The sequence below is a fragment of the Pseudopodoces humilis genome, chromosome 16 (assembly GCF_049639895.1).
Source record: "Pseudopodoces humilis isolate 2021_Gansu_Grassland_sample_001 chromosome 16, ASM4963989v1, whole genome shotgun sequence".
In the NCBI taxonomy this organism is placed as follows: Eukaryota; Metazoa; Chordata; class Aves; order Passeriformes; family Paridae; genus Pseudopodoces; species Pseudopodoces humilis.
Window position 1 is genome coordinate 9,313,337 of NC_142215.1, and position 25,507 is coordinate 9,338,843.

At 41.3% G+C, this 25,507-nt stretch overlaps 3 protein-coding genes across 8 annotated transcripts in view; 1 reads left to right on the forward strand and 2 right to left on the reverse strand.

Moving 5' to 3' along the window:
* The window catches only part of ADAMTSL3 (ADAMTS like 3), a 178,931-nt gene extending 177,172 nt beyond the window's left edge, over positions 1-1,759 (reverse strand). Inside the window, exon 1 of one of the 2 annotated variants that reach the window (XM_088063221.1) lies at positions 1,556-1,759. In XM_088063221.1, the coding sequence (XP_087919347.1) occupies positions 1,556-1,574 (19 nt within the window). In that variant the 5' untranslated portion in view covers positions 1,575-1,759. The remainder of the gene's footprint in view (positions 1-1,555) is intronic. The other variant, XM_088063217.1, reaches the window with a different exon arrangement.
* A 2,449-nt stretch (positions 1,760-4,208) lies between these two features.
* Positions 4,209-18,744, forward strand: LOC102101024 (lamin-B3-like). Of its 5 annotated transcripts, XR_001331373.2 has the most exons (13): positions 4,209-4,589; positions 8,604-8,760; positions 9,487-9,612; positions 10,507-10,677; positions 11,580-11,705; positions 11,835-12,055; positions 12,745-12,970; positions 13,777-13,884; positions 14,775-14,891; positions 14,990-15,091; positions 15,223-15,293; positions 16,542-16,573; positions 17,115-17,166. XR_001331373.2 is itself a non-coding variant. In XM_005521766.3 (12 exons), the coding sequence occupies exons 1-11, from the start codon at positions 4,225-4,227 to the stop codon at positions 15,262-15,264; spliced, it is 1,761 nt and encodes a 586-aa protein (XP_005521823.1). In that variant the 5' UTR covers positions 4,209-4,224; the 3' UTR covers positions 15,265-15,293; positions 17,115-18,744. The 5 variants fall into 5 exon arrangements, 4 of the variants coding, with proteins under 4 accessions (XP_005521823.1, XP_087919367.1, XP_014106503.1 ...); XM_005521766.3 differs by lacking the exon at positions 16,542-16,573 and having other exon boundaries at positions 17,115-18,744; XM_088063241.1 differs by lacking the exon at positions 15,223-15,293 and having other exon boundaries at positions 17,115-18,744.
* An 821-nt stretch (positions 18,745-19,565) lies between these two features.
* SH3GL3 (SH3 domain containing GRB2 like 3, endophilin A3) overlaps positions 19,566-25,507 on the reverse strand; it is a 42,786-nt gene continuing 36,844 nt past the window's right edge. Inside the window, exon 9 of the mRNA XM_005521548.3 lies at positions 19,566-20,362. Within this exon, the coding sequence (XP_005521605.1) occupies positions 20,157-20,362 (206 nt within the window). The 3' untranslated portion in view covers positions 19,566-20,156. The remainder of the gene's footprint in view (positions 20,363-25,507) is intronic.

Here is a 25,507-nt window from a genome sequence, read left to right on the forward strand (position 1 = left end):
ACTATGTGTTAAAAGATATTCTTTCTAGCTTGCAAAATGACATAACTGTGTGAGACTATGGATATGGCATACTGAATCCTGAACTTGTCTGCCATTTTCTTCTCATGCACCAGTGAGAATGACCTGTTTTCTTCATTCTGTGATGGCCCTTACCTCTGTGATTGTGGAAAACAAAATGTCATTGAGTGCTATGTGGAAGAGGCAATATTTGGTGAATAAACAAGGGCTCTGAGGAAATCAATTATATTGCAAGTCATGAGCAACAGACAAAGGTCAGCAGGACCTGCCCTCACTGTAATGGCTCACTGGGGAAGAGCAAGAGCAAAGCAGCTGGCCTGTGGGCCACAAGATGACTTGTGCAGGTGACTACACAAACATCCACCACGATGCACACCAATGTGGAAATGGAAGAGAACATAAGCAAAGAGCAAACAGGGAGAAGGAATAGAAAAAATAAAAGGTTGGAAGAAACACTGATACATCATTGGGATGAATACTAGTGGCACACAGAGTGAGGCTGTGGAAAAAGAAGATGAATGCACACTTTATTGTGCACCTTCACACAGCGAGCCGGGTGCTGGGCACAGCAGCACCAATCCAGGCCAGGAGTAACAACTGCTTCTGTGTTTGTAGCCAAGAGCTGAGATTGGGCACTGGCAGTGGGAAACCAGGACAGCCTGAGCAAGGATCTTGCCCAGTGTCACCTACAGGCTATTATCAAGTGTATTTTCTGCATTTCATATTCTACCAAACAAAATCTATTGTTTACTTTTGCATCAGGTAAGGGCACAAATAATTTTTTTCCCCTGTTACCAACTTATAGAATGCTGTTGTTCCAAAGCAGACAAAAGCCATTCTAAGCCAACTGACTTGCCCTGCTTAATTTAACCAGGCAAATAGAGGCATAGGCTGGAGTACTGCAGAGGGGGACCACTTGTGCAGTGATGTGCCCTACAAATGCCTTTCCCATCTCCGTGTACCACCACCAATGACACAGAAACTGCCCTTTAACCTTTCTGGTGGGTGATCTCTAATTTTATCATGGAAAACTACCTACTCTGGCACCATGGCAGCCATTAGCAGAACTCAATTTGTCCTCATTAGCTCTGGTCACATATGAGTCACTAACAGCTCTGTGTAAACAGACTGCTTAGGAAGGTATTTATCAATACATTCCAATACCTCAGGGTAATAGCATTTGAAACAGTATTACTGATATATGTACTAGGTCCTTAAAGTATTATACTGCCCAGTGATATCTTGATTTGCTTCCAGTGGGTGTTTAGGAAAAGACCCTCATGACTTTCAGAGCAGAATAATATCCAGAGAAAAACACTAGAATGCTATACAATTTTCCATTGTTTATGCTGATTCTGCATCTATGCCTATATTTTTCAGCACAATATTGTCACAATAGTCAAGCCTGACTTCTTACTATGTACAGCCCCAATTGCATTTAAGCCTTGAAAAGTAGATATGAATTCAAGCATTTTGTATTGGGTCACAAAAATTGAATTTTAAAAAGAGATACTACTATCAATAAACTTCACCTTACCAAAGTACGTAGCAGTCATGGCTGTAACAAACTGTCATCCAAGGAGTGGCGAAGTCCAGCTGCTTCCCAAGGGACAGAGAGCCCAGAGGGTGGGCAGGCTGCAGGGCAGGAGCCACTGTCCCATTGCTCCTAGGTGAGACACACAGGAGGCTAGAGGGGACAGTCAGGGTGCAGAGAACACAGGCAAAGTTCAGTAACCAGGCTGGTACAAACCAAACCAGAAAGTCAGTACATGGGCCACCACTGCCCACAGCTCAGCAGAGCAACAAAGAGCTCAAAAGAGAGGTTAAGGGCCAGGCCAGAGCTTAAATGGAGATCCTGCAGCCCTGAGCAGCAGTGTGGGCAGAAGCATCAGCTGAGGCTGGGCAAGGTCCTGATGACTGTTAGTGCCCTGGGAGCCCTGACTAAGTTTTGGGACCAATACAGACACATTGCTTACACCTGGCTGGAGTTAGTTAGAAGATACTTATGGAAAAAGCTAACAAAAATTTACATTATTTTTTTTCCTGCTTTTTATTGTACTACTTCATTGCTGTATTCTTTTTTTCCACCTAATTTCACCAACTCAAGATCAAGGACTTATTAAGATACTTGAAAAAAAAATCCACAATGTTTTTTATTCCAACTTTGTGGCATCTACTAATACTATTTAAATCTCCCATATCTACATTTTACTGTAAAAGTACTACTTGTAGAATAATTTTTAATGTGATTTATTCTGGGATATGTACCTTTTCCCACATTCCTACCCCCCCATCTCTTAATCCTGGAACATTCCTAATATCTTTATACATGAAACAGTAGGAAAGGATGGCACAGACTTATCTCCGCAGGAATTCCTCAGCTATATTTGTGGTCTAAGCAATACAGACTATCAAAGAAGATAAATGTCACAAAGAGAAGAATCAGCAACAGACTTCCATTATGCTTTTCTTAAGTTGCCTCCTTCTGTTCTCACACAGGGAGTGTAGGTAAAGAACACAAAAGATAAAACTAGCTCAGACTATTTTTGAACTATTTCTTTCAGCTATTTTTGTTTGCATTATTACAAAGCCTTGGCAGACAAGAAAAAGTATTCTTAGAATAGCAGATTTCTTGCTTTGTCCTGCATCTGTTCCAAAACCATACAATGTATTTGAACAGCTGGCCAGTAACATGCAATGATCAAGCATGGCAATGACACACAATCACAGTGTTCTTTGTAGATGACTGAGGTTTCAAAGCTGAAATAAACCCTCAGATGTACACATCTTTCAGGTCTTAGAGGTACATGTTCAGATTTAAACCATGCTTTTTATTTTTCTTGAATTGAGCTTTCTATTGGCAACGAAGCACAAACAAGTACTCATATCAAAATAAAATGCTGGAACAGCTCTGCAGGAAAGAATTTCCTGGTGGTGTTGCTCGGACAAGAACAAGAGTAGCTTAGTCTGGCTCTGTGTCACTCCCATGCTGTATATAGCTTTAGAATCTTGAAATTATGTTTTGAGTTTTCATAAAATTGTGTAAAGATGCTCAGAAAAAAAATCTTTGTTGGGGATTCACACCTTAGTCTGTATCTTTATCTACTCTGGAACTTTGTATCCAGAGGTATAAATAACTTAACTCTGAACTCCAGAGCTACACTCTTGGGACAAACTATGTTGTTCTCCTATGTTACCTGCCTGTCTACCTATAAAGAAGAGCTTGAATTTATGCCTACAGTCTTCATCACAATCTATCTTTACATTTAAAAAACTCTAAGAGGATGCCAAGATTATCTTTCTGTGTAGAAAATAGCAGCTTAAGACAAGATCTTAATTGACATTTCTTCTAACTGCTACAACACTGTAATTTACAGTTATAGCAATGTTCAGAGATTTTTATGCTCATACTGAATAAGTTTCCTACAGTATCTGCTCAAAAATGGAAGGGAAAAAAAAGAAATCAATTAGCTGGTGGAGAAAATTGACAATTATCACTCTTCTCATCACTACTAAAGAAGTGCTGAAGCAACCTTCTTACTAAATACTGATTTTTATTAAATGTAATTAGTGTAAGGCTTTAAAGACTGCTTCATACATTTGTCTTCATGCAGGTTCTCTTTCTACCTCTATTCTTCCTTTTGCTCACACATCAGATTTTAACCAGAATACTATATTAGTGGGATGGCTTCTAGGAAAGCTAAAAACGCCCACAAAGAGCAGAACAAAATCGGTTATTTTCATCAGCTGAACAATTTGCAAAAAAAAAAAATCCCAGACACAACAGCCTGACGCAGCAGCATGCTGGAGAGCGAGCATCACTGCAGCCGTCATGCATCTTCCTAAAGCTGCGATTTTGGGTTCGCCCCGACCCCTTGTACCGGCCTGTGAGAACGTAGGGCTGCGGTAGGTTTTTCCTTCCCCGCCTTCTCCAGGAAACACTATTAGACTGATAAGATGCAGCAGGGCATCTTAAGATAAAGCAGAGAGAGAAGAAAAAAAAAAAAAAAAAAAAAAGCAAAAAAAAAAAGCGTTCTGTACAGGGCTCGGCCGGGCCGGCCGCGAGGTGCGGCCCGAGCCCTTTAAGCTGCCCACCGTGGGCGCTGGCCGGCGGCAGCTGGAGGCTATTTATACTGGGCGGCGGCGGGCGCTGGGTGTCCTGCGCGGGGCGGTCCCGGCGCGGCGGGGCCCGCAGCGGGGGCTGCCATGGCCACGGCGCTGCCCCCCACGCCGGCCGGCGGGAGCCGCTCCGCCAGCCGCGCCGCCGAGTCCCCGCTGAGCCCGGCGCGGCTGAGCCGGCTGCAGGAGAAGGAGGAGCTGCGGCAGCTCAATGACCGCCTGGCCGCCTACATCGAGCGGGTGCGGGCGCTGGAGGCCGACAAGTCGGCGCTGCAGCAGCGGCTGAGCGAGCACCAGGCGGGCAGCGACCGGGAGCTGGGCTGCCTGCGGATCCGCTACGAGGCGGAGCTGGCCGACGCCCGCCGGGCGCTGGACGACATCGCCATCGAGCGGGCCACGCTGCAGGTGGAGCTGGGCAAGATTGGCGAGGAGCACCGGCAGCTGCACGTCAGGTCGGTGCTCCGGCCCTGAGCAGGCCTCCCTGCCCGGGGACACCCCGGGGAGCCGCCTCTTCGGGGCTCCTGCAGGGCGAGGGGAAGGGGATGCTTCTGGCGGGAGCCCTTGGGTTGTGGGAGGAGCGCGCGGTGATGTTTTATGTCCAGGTCGTGCAGGCTTGATAACCCCGAAGGTGTTGCCCTCTGGGGTTAGGAGACGTCTGGATGCTGAAGGTAACCATGCTCCATGCTGGAACGATGTTACTGAGTACCTCTGATGCTATGGGGTCACATCAGCACCTGCCTGATGGGCATGGGGCTCCTGCCAAACGTGGGGGGCTGAGTGCCCTTCTGGGCTATGAATACATGGCTGCATGGGTTTGGGCACCACACCTGTGTTTACAAACACTCAAGATGCTGGCAAGTATCTAGAAAGTTATGAAAAATGTTTATATGGAGTCAGAGTGCATCTTTTTTTGGCTGTTTAGTTCAGACTTTGCCCAGAGGGGAATACAGGGAGAAGATAGTTCTGGGAGCAGTATGACTTACCTGGTCTAGGCTGGTACTGCTCAGAAGTTTTTGTAGTTGCTTTTAAGTCTGAGAAGAGCTGCCTGCTGTTTTAGCTTGACTTTCTTGTAAGCTGTGTATCCTGAGGCTGGAATCATCATATTATCTAGGCTTACCAAGCTTGAGCAAAGGCACTGTAAGTGCTGTCCCATCCTCTAGAAAAAGGAAGAGATGTGTGAACAAGTGCCTAATCCCAACAAGCTTCCTCTATAGAAATACAGAGCCTGCTAGCACTGCTTTGTACCCCTATATCAGTTATAGACTTGTAATAATTTGGATGTCCACAGGCCCCTTACATCTTGTTATAAACCTGTATCAGAGCAAATTTAGGCACCAGCTTCTTTTAGTGCCTGGAGGAAGTATTGCCCCTTCATAGACTCAGTAGGACTCAAGTAGCTGTTCTAGTTGGGAATAAAACATGTTTTTACTGTAAGCTTCTGTTTTCAGCTGCATAGTTGTTGGGCTTGTCTCTGTCATGCTGGGTTTTGGCTCAGAGATATGTTTCATAAATCTAACCAGCCACTTGAGTGGACAGTGAGGAGAGGGGTAATGCCTGTTCTAAGACTTTTCTGCTGCTCTTTGTGTTTGTATAACTCTGGCTTTGTTTGTAAAGCTTTAGACTTGGCAGATATGCAGTCCTCTAGACCATTGGGTTGGGTTTTTTTCCTTTACAGTAACTAGGTCTTAGAAGTGGTTAACTTTACAGCCTATGGGAAATGATACATGGTACATATTGGTTTCTGAAAGGACTCGACTGAAGTCCTAATATTAATGTGTTTTGTATCTGGGCTGCCTAACTGCAAATGTCTCAGATAACTTGGAACAAACTTTGAGGGTATTGTGTCCTTAGATATATACACCCTTTAAATAACCTGGTGGCTGTTTAACTCTTATAGAATGAAATGTCACCAGATAATTTCCCAACAGCAGTAACTATTGGTTCTTAATAATAACTAAATAAGAGACTCAAGGTTTTTGACAACAATAAACTGCATTTGGCTTTTTCTTAAACAATGGTGACTGGAAGCAGGCCAAAGATGTTTGAGGAGGAGAAGTTGTAGATAAGCATATTGGTTGAATTCACAGCCTCAGGAAGGTCAAAGCAACTGCACTAACACAGCAGAGAAAGACAAGACCAGTTCCTTTCTGCGTCCTAGTGTGGATGTGCATTTTGCTCCTGAATGTGCCACACACAGTGTAGCAGCTGAGGTTGTAAGAATGGATTCTGTACATGCTGCTGACATCCTCTGGCCTTGACAAATAGGAGTCTGTTTCAAACATACCTGAAATCTTTTGGTAGTTATTTAAATTCTCCAGATCAAGCCTATGTGACATCCTGATTTACAAGGAACATGATTGGCAGTGCCTCAAAGTTTTGCTTGTAATTGATAGTCTGTAGGCCACACTTAGCTCTGGCATGGTTGGTATATGGAATGTTGCAGAGTACTGTAACTGTCACTGCTTGCTGCATAGGGGTGTAAAGTGGTGTTCTGAACCCCAAACTTGGATTAAAAGGGTAGTAAATGCTCTTGTCAAAGTCAGACTTGTTGCGTTGTTGTTGTTATTAAAGATGAAATGTCTCATTCCAGGCTTCTTTGAAAATAATATTTTTCAGGAAAGAATCCAGGAAACCTGAGCCTGGCTGTCAGATGCTTACATTGGAAAGTGAACTGTTAAAACAGATACTAATGGAATTTCAGTTTTGCACACACTCTGATTGCAGAATGAAATTTTTATTACTGTAGGATGAAACAGTCAATATTACATAGTGTTATTGACATAATTAATATCATATGTAATATAGTAAATGGTAGCAGACACCCCAAAAGGAAGGTAAATAATTAGTACCTAGAAAAAAAAGAAACCATAAACACTAAAACTGGAGTGTATTATCTTGTTTTTCACTGTTAGCAGAGCTATGTTTCTCTTAGAGTCTGAGTAAAGAGTAAATAACTTCTAGCACAACACATTCAACAAATGCCTCTGAAGAGCAGGGCTGGAAAAGGCCTTGAGCAAGCACCTGACGTTGCCCCATGCCCCAGGCCTGTGCTGGAACCAGCCATGCCTGCATCTCTTCCAGCAGATTTGTGTAACCCTTATTTTAAATTCCAGATGATGGAGATTCCAGAATATCCCCCCCTAGGCAGTGTGCTTCAGTGGTGAACTGTCAGTTTCCTCTCCCTAACATCTAACCCAGGTATTCCTCCCTGCAATTTAAGCTTCCTGTCTTTTCCACAATAGACATGGAAAACACATTCCGTAACTCTATGCAGCAGTCCTTCACATATTTAAAAATGCTTCTGTCTCTTGTCACTTTTCGCTTCTCTAGACTAAACAACCCTTTGTATTTTCCAGTCTTTCCTTGCAGTTCAAGCTTTCTAGAGTTGATCAATCCTGCAGAATTACTTTGGACTCTTGCCAACTGGTCTCAGTTGTCCACTGGAAAACTCATTGTAAGAGCTGACACAACTTTGCCACTTGGCAGAACTGATGTGGCCAAAATAGAGAACTTCCTTTACTCTTTGTAATCTCAAATATGAGTTTTGAGCAGGGATTCTGACTCTGGATAGTGGGCAGGCAACTGCAAGGATATTAAAAGTTGGAGCAGTCTGGGGAATTATCACGGTGTTCTTTCCTGACAGGAACTCGTTGTGGGCTCTTCTCGCACTTCTCCACTGTGGGGCCAATGGCAACTGAAGAGTGTTGGCCATCCAGGGGTACCTGCGGTTCCACTGCCCCGCTGTTGGTCTGGGGATGGTCTCGTCTCTGAGAGCAAAGCTCCCCTCACCCTTGTACCTCCACGGCTGCAGGAGGGAGGGAGTCGCTCGCTGCTGAGGGGCTGCAGGAGGCAAAGCCGCAGCGGGGCAGCTCCCCGGGCTGGCCGCTGCCCGCCGGGGGACAAAGCTCCTGTGTGCTGCGGACAGGACATCCCGGGGCACGGGGAGGAGGAGCGGCACTGCCGGCAGTCCCAGCCGCGCTCCGCCCCGTCAGGGACCGGCGCGGCGGCCCCGGCTGCCCTCACGGCCCTGCCCGGCCAGGCCCGGCCTGCCGGGGGCGTGTGGGCTCGGGGCCCGGCTGCCCTCAGGCGCTTCCTGCGGGGCTGGGGCCGCCTCTGCTGCGGGGGTGGCCGTGAAGGATCGGCCGGCCCCGGTCGCTGAGCGTGCCCGGCCCTCCCCGTGCAGCCGGGGGCCTGTGCCGTCCCTTCCCTCTCCCGTTGGGAATGCCGTGGAAAATAGCTGGCTTCCGCATGGGCTTCGCACTGAACGAGCTGGAAAATGGGTCAGGAATCTCTCTGGTATAACAAATAATGCCTGTCGGAGGGCCCTGTCTGGTTTGTTTTGTGCTCTCACCGTGAGCCTGACAAACCTCTCCTGTGTTTAACCGCAGACCCCTCTGAAGGGAAACGCATTAGAACAAACTCTGCCTCACTAGCTGCACTTAACAGCGTAAAACTCTCCCTTGTAGGAATTCCAAAAAAGAAAGTGATTTAAACCTGGCCCAGGCTCGTGTGAGAGACCTCGATGCCCAGCTAAATGCAAAGGAAGCTGATTTAGCAACAGCCCTGAATGAGAACCGGACTTTGGAGAATGAGCTCCGTGAATTAAAGGATCAAGTACTCAGTGTAAGGCTTGCTATTGGAAGCTGAACTTTGCTTTTTGCTCCTGGAGTTTTTTGCTTGATTTCTCTCAATTAGTTACTGATACTTAAAAGCAGAGAAAGCCTTGTAACTATGACAGTGACAGGCAGACAGATTTCCACAACCTTGCTAACAGCAAATGCTGCTGGTGGTGGTTTCCTTAAAACTTCTACCTGTTGTTGTAGGTACCTTTAATTCTATGACCATAGGATGTACTGTTTCTTGTTCTAAAGTTAAAGCAAGATGAAATGTACTGCTATAGTCCCTGTAGCATTTTCTGACATATCAGGGAAGTGTATAATACTGAAAGTGTATACTAGTTTGTCAACATAGGCTGTATTTGGAAGATTAAGTGTCAAAAAATTTTATTAGAAGTTTGGAATAATTACAGTTTTAAAGGGGAGGAATATATATGGATAGTACAATTGATTCATCAGAAGTCTACTTTGAGGAGTCCAATATAGGTGGTAGGATTAAGGGCTGTTCTGTATTTGCCTTGTGGGAAATCTGGTACATAACAATTAAATAGGATTCTATCTGTTGCTGATATTTTGATCCCATGACATAAGAAGTTACAGAGAGTAACCTACTTCACTCAACCAGTGTGTTTTGATTACTGTAATTAAGTTGAATGACCTGTAACAAATGGGCTACCTAATTTGAAAAAAAATACCTCTTAATTTTGATAACCCTGTTGTCTGTCTTTTCTAGCTGAATCTGTCACTGGAGGATACTAAAAAGCATCTCCACAGTGAAATGTTGAGGAGGGTGGACCTAGAAAACCATATGAAAACTTTGCAGGAAGAAATGACGTTCCAGAAGCGCCTTCATGAAGATGTATGTTTTAGCTTATTAACATGGCATCTTTTTAGGCGTCCATGATCCCTGGATGCACTTAAAGCCCATCTTAACATTGCTATTGTCTCTAAAAAGGTAACTAGTAACCTATGGCAGCCCATCAGCTCGTAAAATCCACCTAACTAGGAAGGCTCAAGAAAGTACCCAACCTCATGTTAACTGGGATAGTACCAATAGGTATCTGGGATATAAGAAATTTCTTAGGCTGCTCTTCTAAAGATAACTGAAATTCAAATATATTACTCTGTGTAAGTGATAGTGCATATATTAGTTACTGTTAAATGATTCCAGATGTTTACTTGAAGCCTAAAGTAAGTGAAGAAGTTAAATCTCCTTTAAGCAGCTTGTTTTCCCAACTTCCTTAACACTTCTCAGAGGTGTCTGGTAACCTTTGTGAGAGAAGTCAATACATACAACTAAATGAATAGTTTCCATATGAATGTAAACCAACTTCATTCTCGCTGGTAGGAATCTCAAAGTGTATGGCTTGATAGAGAATTCTAATTTTTCTATCTAACTGCTATTATTTTTTGAATAAAGCAAGAATAGGTGAAATAAGTGCTTGAAGAAACTGAACTGTATATGCATGTGTTCTAAGTTAAAAAACAAACTATCTAGTTCAAAGAATCAGTCTTACAAATTATTTACTACATTTATTAGTTTAAGCAATATTGGCAGTGAGGTGGAAAAACAACAGTGAGGCAGCAAGGTGGATGTACCAGATTTAACAAATTAGTAAGATATGCATAAAGATGAATTACTGTGTAATCAATGATAAATCTGCTTCAACAGGGAAGGACTTGTGAAGCTGGTACACTAAATCCAGTTTCAAACTGTATTGGCTTGTTTATTCTGAGAGATTTCTCCTCTTAGGAGCTCAAAGAGACAAAAAGAGTCCATGAAAGCAGGATAGCAGAAGTAGAATCTGGTCGTCAAAGGGAATTTGAGAGTAAGCTCTCAGATGCTCTGCAGGGCCTCAGAAAACAACATGAAGAACAAATTCAAGGTTACAAAGAGGAGATGGAGCGAACATTCAGTGCAAAGGTGAGTTTGTAGTAGATGACAGTAAAACAAAACTGAAGTTCTCTGCACCTTGACATAATTAAGGTCACAGTGGCATAGACAGCGGATGGATGGAGCCTTGCATTCGCTGCAGAGCTTCTTGGCATAAGTTAAGGAATTTCAAAGCAGTGTTGAACTTGACAGTAGGATTCTGCAAACTTTTGATCCCAAACAAAACTGGTTCAAGCATAAATACAGGGAGTGATTAAGAGAAGTTGATCATATTTCAGACTTCTGACAAATTCAGGACCAAGATGTGTTGTTTGTATTAAGCAATTTCAGTCTTGAATAAAACTTAACTTTTCCTACACACCAACTTGCATGCCAACTCAGGGAATTCCTTTGGATGACTGTGTTGCTGTTTCCACTGAAAATTCTGTAAGTGCCTCTTGAGCACTTTATCCTTTCTTGGGACATTTCAAAATTGAAGTATTTGTAGAGCAATTCAATGCTCCTTGTAAAGATGCAGGAACTCTTTAATAGACCTTTTGGAGAAGAGTGATAATAGTTTGATTTGTACACCCAATATCCTGCAGCTCTATGCTTTGACAAGCAGCTTTTAAACATATTCTCCATTGGTCTTCTGGAGAATCAGTTTACTTAATATCCATACAGAGTCCTCATACATTACTAACTGAAATATCCTAATCCAGAAATTTTCACTACCTGATTATTGTTGACTTTTTCAGAAAAAAAAGTCCAACTTGTGTAAACCTCCCTGGAGAGCAATACAGAACTTTCTGACCTGGACTTTATTGGTATCTGCACACCTCAGTAAAAGATAACTACTTCTAGGTGTAAAAGGCAAAAATTACTTGGTTTTCCTTCCTCCTTTATAATACATGCTAATGTGCAACTCAGAACTAACAGTGACTTATCCACAGGTGGAGAATGCCCAGCTAGATGCAGCAAGAAACAGTGAGTTTGCCAATGCTGCTCGGGAGGAGCTGATGGAAACACAGAAGAGAGTTGATACTCTGGTGTCTCAAGTTAATCAATATCAAAGCCAGGTTCTGTCTTTATTTGTATAACCTTATAATTACTTTAATTTACTCTTAATTCAAAATATTGGCCTCTTCCCTCTAATCTTCACTTACGGTTTGATTTATTTATTCCCACCCCCCCTTCCCTAATTTTAGAATGTTGCTTTGGAGAGCAGAATAAAGGAGCTACAGAATTTGCTGGATTATGATCGTGATCTCCATCGAAGGCGTATGGCTGAAAAGGAGGAAGAAATGGCACAAGCTCAGAAGCAGGCACAAGCACAGCTAGAAGAGTATGAGCATCTCTTAGATGTGAAACTGGCTCTAGACTTGGAAATAAATGCATACAGAAAGATGTTGGAAGGAGAGGAACAGAGGTAGGCTATGATAAGACCTTCATTATGAGAACTTGCTTCATTCAAGACCTCTAACTCTTTATCCTTCAGAATGTGGGGGGGACAAGAAACAAACACTGAGCATGTAATTAATATAGTAATTCAGTTACTGAAGCATCATCTTCTGTAAATGTTATTTATATCCCATATGTACCATATGGTATAATAAGACGAAGTAGCTTCATAAATCCACCTGATAAAACTCAAAGGTCCATTAAGCATTCCTCAACTCTCTCAAAGCTTTGTGCTACATCTTAAAGAGCATTCAAGTTCCAAGAATGAAGCTGGGAACTTGGATCAACTCCTGTCTATGCAGATGTGGTATCTTGCATGCATGGTGAGAACATGAACTCTCAGTACATGCTAAGAAGGGTCAAAAAGTTAAAATTACTTTTGCTAAAGTTTGTGTCTGCTGAGACTTTAAAGGAATACTTAGTGCAGTTGTGAATCTTCTCTTACTGAAATAAGCTTGCTCTGAACTCTGAGGCTATCTTCCAAACTTAAGAAACCACTTAGCTACTCTTGCCAAAAAAGGTAAAATTTTGTATTCAAGACCCCACGGAAAGCTTGGATATAGGAAGCTGTTAGGCTTGGATGTAGTGGGAGGGTAGGCATGAGAAGAAACAAAGCACATCAGATACTCAGGTGAATGTTATCTGACTCTCTTCTAGGCTAAAGCTGTCACCCAGTCCATCTTCACACAGCACAGCAACTCAAGCAGCAAGTCAGGGGCGACGATTCCTGCATGGGAAGAAAAGGAAGATCAAAGAAACCAAAAAGAGAGAGCATAGTGCTGCATTTAAGACAATTCAGCATGTTTCAGCTACTGGAAATATATCTATTGAAGAGATCGATGCAGATGGGAAATTTGTCAGGCTTAAAAACCACTCTGCTGAGGTACTTCCATTTTCAAGACTGCATTGCAATGTATGACTGCCTGGGGATGGCTTTGGTTTAGCGACAGACTAGACGCTGACCTTTTGGTACTGCAGGTGCTCTGTTCCCAGGGATGTCTGGAGGTGCTTTTGGGTGGAGGTGCAGGGGGTTCTATTATGCAGAAATTGAACACCTTCAGCAGTTTGTCATCAGATTCAGGCTAGCACTACCAGCATTACTGCTTACCCTTGATGAACTATATAGGGAGCTCTAGTAAATTGGATAATGATGGCTTTGTGTTAGTCAAAAATACTTAAAGCAGCTGAAAAGGTTTGAATAGAGTTGGTGATATCTAATCTATGCAGAGGGTTTATCTGGCCAATTAGCTAATTCTTCCACTAGTTTAGTTCGCAAATCCAGAACTATTAGAATTCATCATCAGGACTTCAAAACATATGGATTGTAGTTTAGCCATTTCAGCCTGAAATACAGAATGACCTGTGAAGTTACAAGGTGTTTATATGTATAAATAGAAAGGTGGCCACGGCAAACTTTATTTCAGAATCTCCCTGGTAAAGAGTACCATGACCCTCCCATTAATGGAAGGTAAGAGAATAGGTGTGGCTTAACTTGACTAAGATTAATCCTAAAGTATAGGGAGAAAACAGGGAGGTTTTAATGGAAATGCAGCTGCTTCCTCAAAATTGTCAAGATACTTGGATGCTACACGAGTGGGATTAAAACTGGCCCATGAGTCTGGAGAGAACCTTGTATTTGTATTACATAGTGTTGCTCTGTAATGCTGAGAGAAATTTCTTGTCCCACAGGATCAACCTCTACATGGCTGGGTGTTGAGACGACGAATTGGAAGCGTGGCAGATGTTACTTACAAGTTTCCTTCACGGTTCACTCTTCAGGCAGGCCAAGAAGTTACAGTAGGTATTGGGTTTGTGAAACTTCCTCAGAGCTCTGTTCTTATGTTACATGTCAGATTCCTGTAGAGATTCATGTAGAGATTCCTGTAATATGGAAAACTAAATAGATACTCCAAGTGTCGAAAGAAAAGCTTTTATGTAGAGATAGGTATGGAGAGTCCCTGTTTCAGTATAGGTATGGGGAAAATCCTTAAAGCAACCTGATCTGAAATGCTAATTACATTTCCTTTAAAGCTTGGATAATCTTGGATAATCCCAGACTGGAGTGTTCTCTAATTGTAAACAGAATTGTTGTATTCTAGATTTCTAGATTTTTCTTAGGGTTTCCCATACACCTGTGATTTGATAAAAGTTGTGTAGAGACTCACACTCTTACTCAAGTCTTTAGTCTACTCCAGGTTAGCAATGCTGAACTCATTATTTGTAGTACTAAGTGACATACTAGCTCTAAAATCATACTCCAAGTACATGTAGATGATGATCAAAGAGTGAACTCTATACTTGCTGCTCCAAACTGTGGAGGAGTTTGTTCAACAGATCTGAGTGATCCCAGGTGAAAGGCTCTTGCACACACAAGTTGCTGCCCTGAGCATGTCTGTGACTGTGGCTTGGCTCTGTGACTCAGATGTTCTGTATGGCCAACCAGGGCTACCTCTACATTGGACAGAAGCTGTTGATAGCCTTTTCTGTTTTACAGTCTTCAGCTGGGAAAAGCTTTACCACCATTCTTGGTAGTCCTGAAAAGAACTAACTTGCCAGGGATTACATGGTTCAGTTTCTCCTACTGGTTGTCTTTGGTATTAAAATACTTACATAATTATTACGTTAGACTGAATTGTAATCTAACACAGAAAAAGATTCTTCAGAAGCTCACTGTAAATCGGTTGCAGATCTGGGGTGCAGCTGCTGGTGTAAGCCCAGGTCCTAGTGATCTGGTCTGGAAGTCTCAGAAGTCTTGGGGAACTGGTGATAATATTGGTGTTACACTCATCACAGATGACGGTGAGGTAAGTGAAACAATAGAACACTTCTGTACTGTCCTAATGCTAAATTTGTCTGTGTTTAATTCCTGAGGGGTCCTAATGGCAATTCAATTGTATTCTAGGAACTCGCAGAGAGGAAGATAATGCTTGTACCCAGAGAAGAAAGTGAGCATGATGATGATTATGAAGAAATAACTGGAAGTGAAGCAGAGTTTGCATCTCAGGTAAGCTGCCTGAAGTTTAAATACATGCTGTCAGCAGTCATTCAATGGCCACTTCTTTTCCTTACTAAATGAAAATACTGCTTCAAGTACTCTTCACATCCCGCAACTCTTAATGTTTTTCTTGATGTCAGACCAAAAGAAGAAGAAAAAAGAAATGTTGTTTGGTTTCATGATAGTGGTTCCTGTGAGCATCCTTAAGCAGGTGAGATGGTGAGAATCATGCTTGTCACCTCATAGAAAACTTGCTTCATCAGTAGTGCTGCAGTCTCTTGTCCCACGTAGGATGTAGCTTGCATGGCTTTGCATCAGAAATGCAACTAAAGTTTTGCTTATTCTCTGAGTATGATCAAACTCATTAATTATTTAATATCTTATTACTGACACACTGGAAATACAACCTTTAATGTCCGTTTCATCTAAATATCTCACTGTGAGTTAAAGCTGTCATCCCAGAACAGAATGCAAACACTAACTACATCTCTGGGACAAAATGACTTTACACTCCAGTGTCCCTGGCTTGCTTTTAAGATGATTGCAATGTGAACTTAAGGTCAACATACTTAAAAACTTTTGGCTACAAACTTGCATGGTGTAATACCCTGTGCAAGACTATCCAGCCCCTGCAAATGGCTTTTGACTGACCATAATACAAGTCTGAACTGATGCATTTTGGATGCTCCTACTGTACTTTGATATGCTCATTAGCTATCTTTAATTGCTGATGTAGTCTAAACCAATTAATAAGGGCTTTAAGTTGGTCCTAACCAAACAATTATAGACTGTACTTGTTGGTTTGTGTCTTGACCTGAAATGGTACTATAGTAGAAACTCCAAAGCCTGAGAGCAAGGGGATGCTTAGCTAAAAACTGTCCTTCCTGCTGACAAATGTTCAGCTACCACAGTTCTTCCAAAAACTGATGCTACACAGTTACTAGGAGGAGTCATATCTTACTGAACTAGGTTAAAGCCCCCACCACCCCTTCCTAGATATTTTCATAATGTATCTGTCTGAAAACTAACTTAAAAGTACCTTAGACAACTGTCTTTCTGGAAAAAAATGTACCTACACAGGCAGTTACTGCCTGCTGTTTATTTTATTGTCCTTTTAAACAGAAAATCTGGATAAATATCTGTTAGTACAATACCATGTGGCTTAAAGGATGTTTATCAGTCTCCTGACTTGCATGCACATTCTTGTAATATTTTCAGTCTCATTTAGGATGGTGAGACCGCATTAAACAGGCTATTGAGAAGGTCTATAATGCTGTTCTGCCCTTTGGGCTCTTAGTGATACAAGCTTCTTTTCATGCTCAAGAGTAGGGCCTCTCCTCAAGGGTGGCTTCTTTTTATTTTAAAAGGCATTTTTTGAGTTCACTTATGACTTCTTTAATAATCAGTGATGGAAAGCAAAAGTAACTTTTTTCCTTACACTTCTAATCTGTTTTATCAGCAACTTTACAATACAGTTGTGTGCCATTTATGGTAAGAGTCAGTTCTCATACTTTCAATCAAATTTTAATGTCATTCCTGTTTGCTGAATTTCTATCAAACTTTTGACATTAGTACCTATATGCTTCTGCTGCCTTGGTAGTACTGAAATGGCTGCTTAGTAAACAGAAGTTAACTTACTGCATGCAGTAAAATAATGGGAAGAATGCATGCTGTGCTTTAAAGGAAGGCAGCGTTTCCATGTTTTGCTTCTGCTTTTACCATCCTAATGAGAGCAGCACATATCTGCATGCCACTTGGGTCCTGATGCTTGGGAAGTGAGATAGTGATGGGCAGTCTGACAGCCTTCCATTAATGAAGGCACAGGCTCATGTATTGCATGGACTTAGACTTGTGTAGTTTGGTTCATGTACTGCCTCTTGAAAATCTGCTTTGCTTTATTAATAAGTAACTAAACCTACAAAGTGCTAAAAACCCTTCCTGCCTATATGAGGATCAAGTAGGTAACCAGCAAGAAATATTAAGTTTGTACACATGCTAATTAACCTAATGTTTTCATGTTCTCTCTCTGCAGCAAAATGAAGATCCCAGCTGTTCTGTCATGTAACATGGACAACCATCTGAAAACACCTCTCAGTGCTAGGTGACATAGACTGTATGTGTGTTGGTATCTTCTGAAATTTGGAATTCACATATTCCATCTGATGTCTTTGTGAGAAGCATTGTCCATAACATGATGGAATTTCCTACCTTCTGATACTGGACCCTGGCCTTGGATTCACTGATACACAAAGAGCAGTAGAATACAAGCTCCATGTGAAGTTATTTTTTATTTTTACTTTTACACAAGGATCTGGTTTCCCTGACCTGCTGAAACAGAGGAGGGTACAGAGTTTACAAAGCTTCTAAACATGTGCCCTGACAGGATCTTAAACACTTGACAATGAACATGAGGCTGCCTCAGCTTTCTCAATATTCTGATAGGGTGTTCTCCAAAGGTAACTTCTCTTTCCAGCCTGAGTGGGAAACATGGGACTGATGACACCCTTGCACCTTGAGCAAGTCTGAAGTAAAACATTGTCCAGAAGAGTAATGAGTGTCTGAAATGTTTCCTGCTCAGCTCCTGATGCAGAAATACATACTACATGGTCTGAATCACTTCCTAGAGTGAAACACTTTAGAATTAAAAGCAAATTGTAAAAAATATACAAAAGTTAAAGTTATAAAATTATAAAGTATAAAGGTATTAAATGTACTGTTTCTGTAGCCCAGCAGCTGGAAGTCCCTGTTTCAGTATTGTATATTCCTAGATGCAGGGTATCACAGCAGAGCTGTGCCAGCCTTAACTTGGAAAAATGTATCCTGGAAATGTGAAAAAACATCTCATTCTGACAGAGCAGGTACTGAGACCAGTGCTGCTAGCACTGTTTGATTGGTCCAAACAGCTTTCTAAGGGGCTAGAGAGAAAAATATGCTAGGTAAAAAATCAGAACTAGAAAGCCCCAACTGCAGTGAGAAACATCAAACTCCTTGCTCTGGGAGCCCTTATGTGCTAAATCTCTATGCAGGCTGCAGCTGTGTCTAATGGGACTGCTGGGGAAAACTGGTTATGGGCCAGTGTGCAGCTCCCTGTCACTCTGGTAGCTCTGTGCTCCATGGAAAGCCTGTCCTGTAACCCCCGGGAGGGGACAGTCAGCCTCGGGGCCACTGCAGTCACTCTGTCTCTCCAAACTGCTCCCCCACTGGCCCTGGAGGAAAGAAAGGGCTTTGAGCCACATGAAGTGAACTTCCACCTGAGAGCAGGAGGGAAGCAGCTGAGCCTGCAGCTTTCTCTCAATGCTGGAATAGTGTTTTGATTGTCTCTTACCTTGCCAAAGTGTTCAGTTCCAAATTCAAGACCTGCTTTGTGTTAGGATGCAGGTGTTAAGGTGAGGTTTTCCTTATGCTAGCTTAAACTCTTACATTATTTAAAAATTCTAATTTTGAGACATCAAGAGTAGATGCTGGTTTAAGACTTGGATTTTAGCAGATCCAAATTCTTGTTCCACCTCAAACAATATAAATAGCTGCTGCTCTAACTTTGCTGTATTTATCTTCATTTCTTAAAACTTTTTTATCTATTAAAGATATTTTTCATGTATATAAAAGCAGTCTTGGATTTAAGTATTTGTAGATTAAATAATAAAGGTCTGTCTGTTCAATTATTTCTGTTGAGTGGTTTAAAACACTGTGAAGTAGTAAAATTGGTAATTTTAGAGACTGTAGAGTGAAGAAATGTTGAGCAATGCACTCTGCTCTCCTGTTTGTCACTTACTGCAACTGGAGCTGAACTGCTATGTGCTTAAGAGGAATCTTCAGTAGCAAGCTTGGCTGTAAAGAATTAAGTTCTCATCTATTTGTCTTATATAGAGAACAATTAGCAAAAGGCTACATGTTCCTCCAGGGCTGCTCACTTTGTTTGGTCACTACTCCATTACTAAGCAAAGCAGAGATGGTAAACAGAAAAACAGTGATTCTATCTTCATTTGGGTAAGTACTTCTGATGCCAGAATTCTTCCTTAATTTTGAAGCTTTTCTAGTATTTTTTTAGTTATTACATGTCTTTCCATCACTGCCTATTCTCCCCTTTCTCTTCCTTTCCATCCCTTTCAACTAAATATAAGAAATAGAAATGTACTAACTTCATTTGTGTGCAGCAGGCACCAGTGCCTTTCTCTCACCCCTTTCTCTCACTGGAATCCCATACCAACCCTATGGAACTAGGAGCAGTTTATACTTAATTCTGAGGAATGTCCCTCTTCTGCTAGAAAAAGATGTTAACAGACATAAATGCTGAACTATCAATAGAAAAAGGGCAAGATTATTAAAATTACAGTGCAGAAGGTGTCATCAAACTAATACTTTCCTTATTCATGTATTTTTTAACTTGGCATTGTTTTTGTCACTGAAAGCTGATCTGTTCAGCAAAAGTGGCCTCCTGCTCAAACAAGTGCCAGCACCACCAGTAGAGAAGCAGCAACCACTCTTCTTATCCCACAGAAATATTTATTCAGTTTGATCAGTAAATTATACCAATTTTCAATGCTGAGAACTTGTACTTAGTACAACATCATCTTAATATTGACAACAACCATTTTGCCTTTTGTCAACATACAATGCAAAAAATGAATTAACTTGTGCACAATAAATTACGGTGTGATAGATGAAAACAGCTCAATGACATCAGTAACTTAGGAACTGGTTACAGTTAGCTTCACTAACAGTACTTTTTAAAATGGTTTTCAATAGTAAAATCATTGCAGCCAAAGATAAAAAAAATCCACATACAATAATAGCAAGGAAATGCATTTTTGGAGCAACAGTGAGCTACCAGTAAACACTTCATACAGTGATCTTCAAGGCACAAAGCAAAAAAACTGGGTATGGGTTTTTTTGCAAGTTGACAAATCAGGGAAGGTGAAATTTTTTTGAATATAAAATAAATACATTTTAAAAAGACGCATACAAAAGTCAGTAAGTCAGTCAAACAGCAAGGCTTTCACAGAATGCCACACTGACAGAACATTTGTGAATCCATTTCAGTCATGAAATCATGTTCACAGCTCAAATGACACAATCACTGAGGCAAGGGAACTATCACTTCAACATAATTAATGGGGAAGAAGCCAGACTCTCCATTTAACATCCCCTCATACCAATTCTCATCAATCTGATTGGTCAAAGTTATGATGTCCCCTTCCTTAAACCCAAGCTCGCCTTCATTTTCTGGTTCAAAGTCATAGAGAGCTTGGCAGCAAGGCTGATCCATGTGCACTGAAGAACCTGTCCCAGTGACAGAAAAAACAACCACATTAATTCGAGTTTCACAGCATCCCACCATCCACTAGGCACAAAACAAGGGGTCAAAAACGCAGCTCTGCTGTCATGTCAACAGCGACAGCTTTTCCATTGCTTATATTCATTAACATCTGGTGCTTCTACATATAAAATACAAGACTACTGACAATAAGTTTCAAGCATAATTGTTTGTCCCCTAAGTTCAGATGCTACTCCTTTCATCCCTAGTTGCCTTCCCTCTCAAAAGGATGTCTATTTCCAGCTGAGGGTTTGAGTAATCTGTTGTCAAAACCCATGTGCTCTCTGTGAAGCAGCTGCCAGAGGAATCGGAAGGGCAGGAGTTGAGGAAGCAGAAGAGTCAACAGGGGAAATGACAAGGAATGCTTTAAACAAATGGCACTGCAGCACATTGATCCTGTGGGAACACCTACCAGAGGGCAGGGGCCCCTGTTCTGTCCTACAAACACAGCCCTGCAGCCTGAGGCAGACACTTGGATTTTCACACCACATGTGCCCTGGCAGGAGTGAGGCTTCCACCCTCACCTGAGCAGTGACAGTTCTGGGTTACTGCTCCCTGAGCTCGTGTGCCCCAGACCTTTGTCTTATACCTCCTCCATCTGAACTAAGGCAAAGGCTATGGCAGGAACAAAAGCACCTGTCAAATTATTTTAGGGATGAAAACAGTTTTCTGATACAGTATCTGGCTGTTCTTGTGATTATATTGTTTATCCTAAAAAGATCTTAATTCCAAATCACACATTAAAAAAATACATGAATCTTGTTAATACAGTTAATAACTTTTTAAAAGATATTCTCATGGAGGAGTGTTTTTTAGCTTGGATTTGTGGTACCAATGTATATGTAGCATTCATATTTATGAATAATTAGAATATATTAGAATAATTTACGTTCAAATTGTACAGCTCAAAGCTGTGGTCAAGGACTAGTCCCTGGTTCAACTGTAGTTCAGCCATAACAGATTTTTTAACAACATATGTAATGTATCCAAGTACAGGTCTGGTAATTTGAAATACATTTATAAATCAAGAATTGGAGAAAATGTTGCTGCCTTGTAAAGAGAAGTACCACACCTTATAGCATGACACTTCTAGAACACTAGTACTTAAATTATTCAGGTTGTCATATTGGGAACATTGCAGCAACATGCAAATGTTCCAGTCTTGACTCTCCCAGCTATCATTTTTTACTGGGTAAACCTGAATGCAATTTATAATGCAATACAGATATAGCAGCTAAAATGGCAAAAATGCATTTTTATCTGTTAATCATGGTAATGCATAGGAAACTATTAAAAACTAACTGCTTGGGCATTTTCTAGCTAAAGGAATTAGGAGAAGTCTCTAAAGGAAACCAGGTAAGAACCAGTGGTGATCACTTAGTGAGAACAGGCAGGTGAAAGCATCTTTTTAATTGACAATAATACAATTGGCGGCAATATCTGGTGTTAAAACTGGAAAGCAGGAATTGCTTTTTTCTTTTGTGGGTACATTTTACCCTTGATAGCAACAGAAGAGCGCTTTTATTTATAACAATGGAAGAGAAGTGCCAACAGAGACTAAGCAAACCTTCCCAGAGCAGCACTGTCACAATGTCAGACTCATCCTCTCCCAGTGGAAGGCTCAGGGTAGTGACAAAGTCCTACAAGAACCAACTAAATTAGAGCTACTCTAATACACTGGTACAGGTGAAAGCTTGGTTGTCATATATTTGCTGAAGGACTCCAAGCAGAAAAAGAGATGATGAGCCAGTTGCCCAACAAAAATGGACTTATGTTTAAAACCAAAGATGGACTGATTGTGTTTAAAAATAGCCAAGTTACTTTCAGCCTTTGCCAAGGTAGAACTGGTACCAGCTCTCTGGAACTGTCAACAGCAGAAGGCAGCGATGGCAAAAATTGACAGAGTTCCTTGCCTTCACCAGCTGCTCTGATGGGGCTAATCTGTTACTGCAAGCCCGTTAATTTCTGACAGTGAGGTACCTGATCTGAGATGGATCACATTTGGTTCATTTTAAGCTCCAAAGAACTGCAAAGAAATGTCTGGCAGCCTAGAAAGGTTTTTAAATAATGGCCACAGCCAGCACAACCGGTTTCACTCCAGGCTGCAGGATCAGTCAAAGTCTTCATTAGAGTCAGGCAGCTGCTGCTACTGTGTAATCCAATGAGACAAAGCTTCCCTGACAAAGGTAAGGGGGCAGCACTGCCTGACAGTCTGCAACACACACTGCTTAACATCACAGAAGTGCTGGCACCACTCCAGCCTTTTGCTGTCTACTTGCAAAAATGTTGCAGAGGTTTCAGCTAAATAAATTGCACTCTTCTATTTCTGCCAACAGAGTTTATGTTAATTTGCAACTCCATATGCACCTCCTTTATTTCTCCAGTTTACTTCCCTGTCACAGTCAAAAAAACTGTCATTAATTTCCAAACCACTCAGATCTGGACAGCACATAATCAGGGTAAGCAAGAAGCTGTCTGTGATTCCTGGAGTGTTACAGGATGAAACCAAAATGCCATTCAATGATGGTTTGGGTTTTTTGTCTGTTTTCCCCAAAGGGAGTGTGCTATTGCCTGTATTTGCATCTTTTTTGCCTTCTATACCATGCTGTATACATCAGGTAGCAAGACTGTACTTTAATAATCACAAACTGGAAGCTTGCTAAAATAATTAATCCCAGTCTCCCTCATTGCTGAAGTGAGTAAACACTTAGATGTTTATGTTAAATTCCAGCATGTGGCAAGCAGATCCATGTATTTCATATCACAGTCAAACCTGACAAACAAACTGAGTGAAAGGCATGATGTAATACAGCAATTAAAGAGTTCTAAAATGAGCCAGATGATGCTCACAGCTGCAGCTCATTAATGAGGATAACAATGAATTAGAACTAGAGATTTTTTTATCTGCATTTACTTGAAGCAGCCAAAAAACTCACAACAACATAAAAAATTAAGTTTATGTGAGTGTAGCCCTGCAAATGTGTGCAAGTCATAAGTAGTAAATAATCCTCACATGTTAGAGACTATACAAAGGAAAATACTAATTCTGGTCCAAGAAGCTGATGGTTGAAAAACTTTTGTGGAACATGGGAAAAGTAATTTCCATGCTCAGAACTGTACCATGGCAGTTGTGCTGAATGTGTCACATCTTGCTTTGAACAGTCCTGCAGATCATCATGGGTTTGCTGAATACCAAGACACTACTTACCCTGAGGGACAGTGTCAGAGAAATGAAAGATCTTTATTTAGATAGGGTCAATATGGAAGCAGAGAAAATGAAGCATGGAAATACTTGTTTGTGTAGGATGGGGAGCTCAGCTTCCTAAGAAAAAAGAAGGTGATTATAATGCTATCTCCCCATCTCATGGAGACTTTAAGACATTTAGCAGTTTTGCTTAGAACTGCCTGGTTCTCATATCTAAATCACAGATAATAAAAAAAAAAAATCTGTTTCATGATTTCAATTTTAAAAAGGGACAGAAAGGTTTTCCCATTTATGAGGAGGGCATATTGAGCCCACTGCAGTTCACAGATATGCATATGGACAATATTTGAGTAGGAATAGGAAAAGAAAAGAGAATGAACAGTGATTTCAGTGATGATTTGTACCTGCTGGGGAGGTTAAGTACAGCATCCACAGCTTTTTCAGGAGGAAAAAAACAAGCATACATTGTCTTTCTAATGTTATTAGTAACACTTCAGTATGGCAACAAGTATTACATATATACTATTTCTCCTTGTCATCTCTTTTATGGTGGTTTTATTTCTTTTCCATTTTGACAGCACTGAGTGAAGCAGTGACAACCTCTCATTTAGTGATATGCAAACAATTGGTGCAACAGTCCATGAATGGAGTCACTGAGTGGAAGTGCCTCATTCCTTCCCTGTCTTAGTGACCAGGGGTCATTTATTTTCCCATTTTCACTGAATTTCAGCTGAGATTTTCCTTTAACTAAGTGGGCTGGAAGCAACCTGGAGAAGTCATCATCTGTCTTTCTCCCAAAGGCAGGATTGATTATCCTTAAAGGACATCTTGGAACAACTGCTGGATGGCAATGATAACCACTGTAATGTGGTTTGACACACTAGTTTATATATATACAAACACTGAATCTGAATCTCCTTTCTCCCCTGCACATGCAAAACAGGCAAAAAAAAAACCCTATATAACTTGGTAAGTAGTTGATAGGGCCAAAAAGTTTTAGGGTGATTTTTAACAACGTTGCTGTTTTTGCTACTTTCATCCAGATGTGCTGGATGAAAATACCAAGTTTACTGATCCCTGCAAACATCTCCAGTGCTTTGGATGAAATGTGACCTTGTGTCACAAGTCTTAGGAATGACTGGTGTGACCTGAGAGAATGTGCAGAGGGGGTTGTCTCCCTCCATCCCACATTTGACAGCAACACAAAAGCTCATCTTAGCATTCAGGCAGCACAAGGAACTTCAAACAAATCAAGGAATTAGATTGCACTGGGATTTATGCTGCAAACTGCTGAAAATCCCCTTCAGTATGGATTGTTTAATGGTTTCCTCTTCTAGCACAGTGCAAGAAAATTGAAGACATTAGAAGGAGCATGAAGTTACAGCTCCAAGCTTTATTCTTTCACTTTTAGTTCTCTCATTTCTCTCCCAACAACCTTTAAAAAAGGAACATGACTGGAGGGAAAAAGAAATTGGAGAGTTAGGAAAAAAAAACAAACCAACAAACCTTCAGGAAAAGATCCTAGATGCCATGCCAAGCACAGAAGGGAACCTTTGGCTTACTACTTCTCCTCTCTTTTCCCTCCAAACAATGTTTCTAGAAAAATCTCAGAAGAAAATCTCTTCTCTTTGCATATTGTCATATGGGTTTTGTTTGGGTTTTTTTGTTTTTAGGGGGGATTTATTGGTTTGGTTTTTAAACTGGGCTCATCTCATCATACAACGTAGCTATCAAGGAGACAGGGCAACATAATTTTATTAATGAGATGAGGAAAAGCTATTTCAATAAGTAGTGTAACACTACTGGTTATTACTATTTGCACAACTTTCAAAATTGGACTTTTGTTTTTTTGTGAAATCAGGGCCTAATCAAAGGAAAGGGTCCTAAGCCCCCACCAGCAGGTACC

Bases quoted from the DNA above. Each gene is read 5' to 3' on its own strand.
- LOC102101024 (XM_088063241.1), top strand. From the start codon at position 4,225: ATGGCCACGGCGCTGCCCCCCACGCCGGCCGGCGGGAGCCGCTCCGCC. The intron at 11,706-11,834 runs GTTCTGTCTTTA...CCCTAATTTTAG, and splicing joins TTAATCAATATCAAAGCCAG to AATGTTGCTTTGGAGAGCAG. The intron at 15,092-16,541 runs GTAAGCTGCCTG...CTGTTTTATCAG, and splicing joins AAGCAGAGTTTGCATCTCAG to CAACTTTACAATACAGTTGT.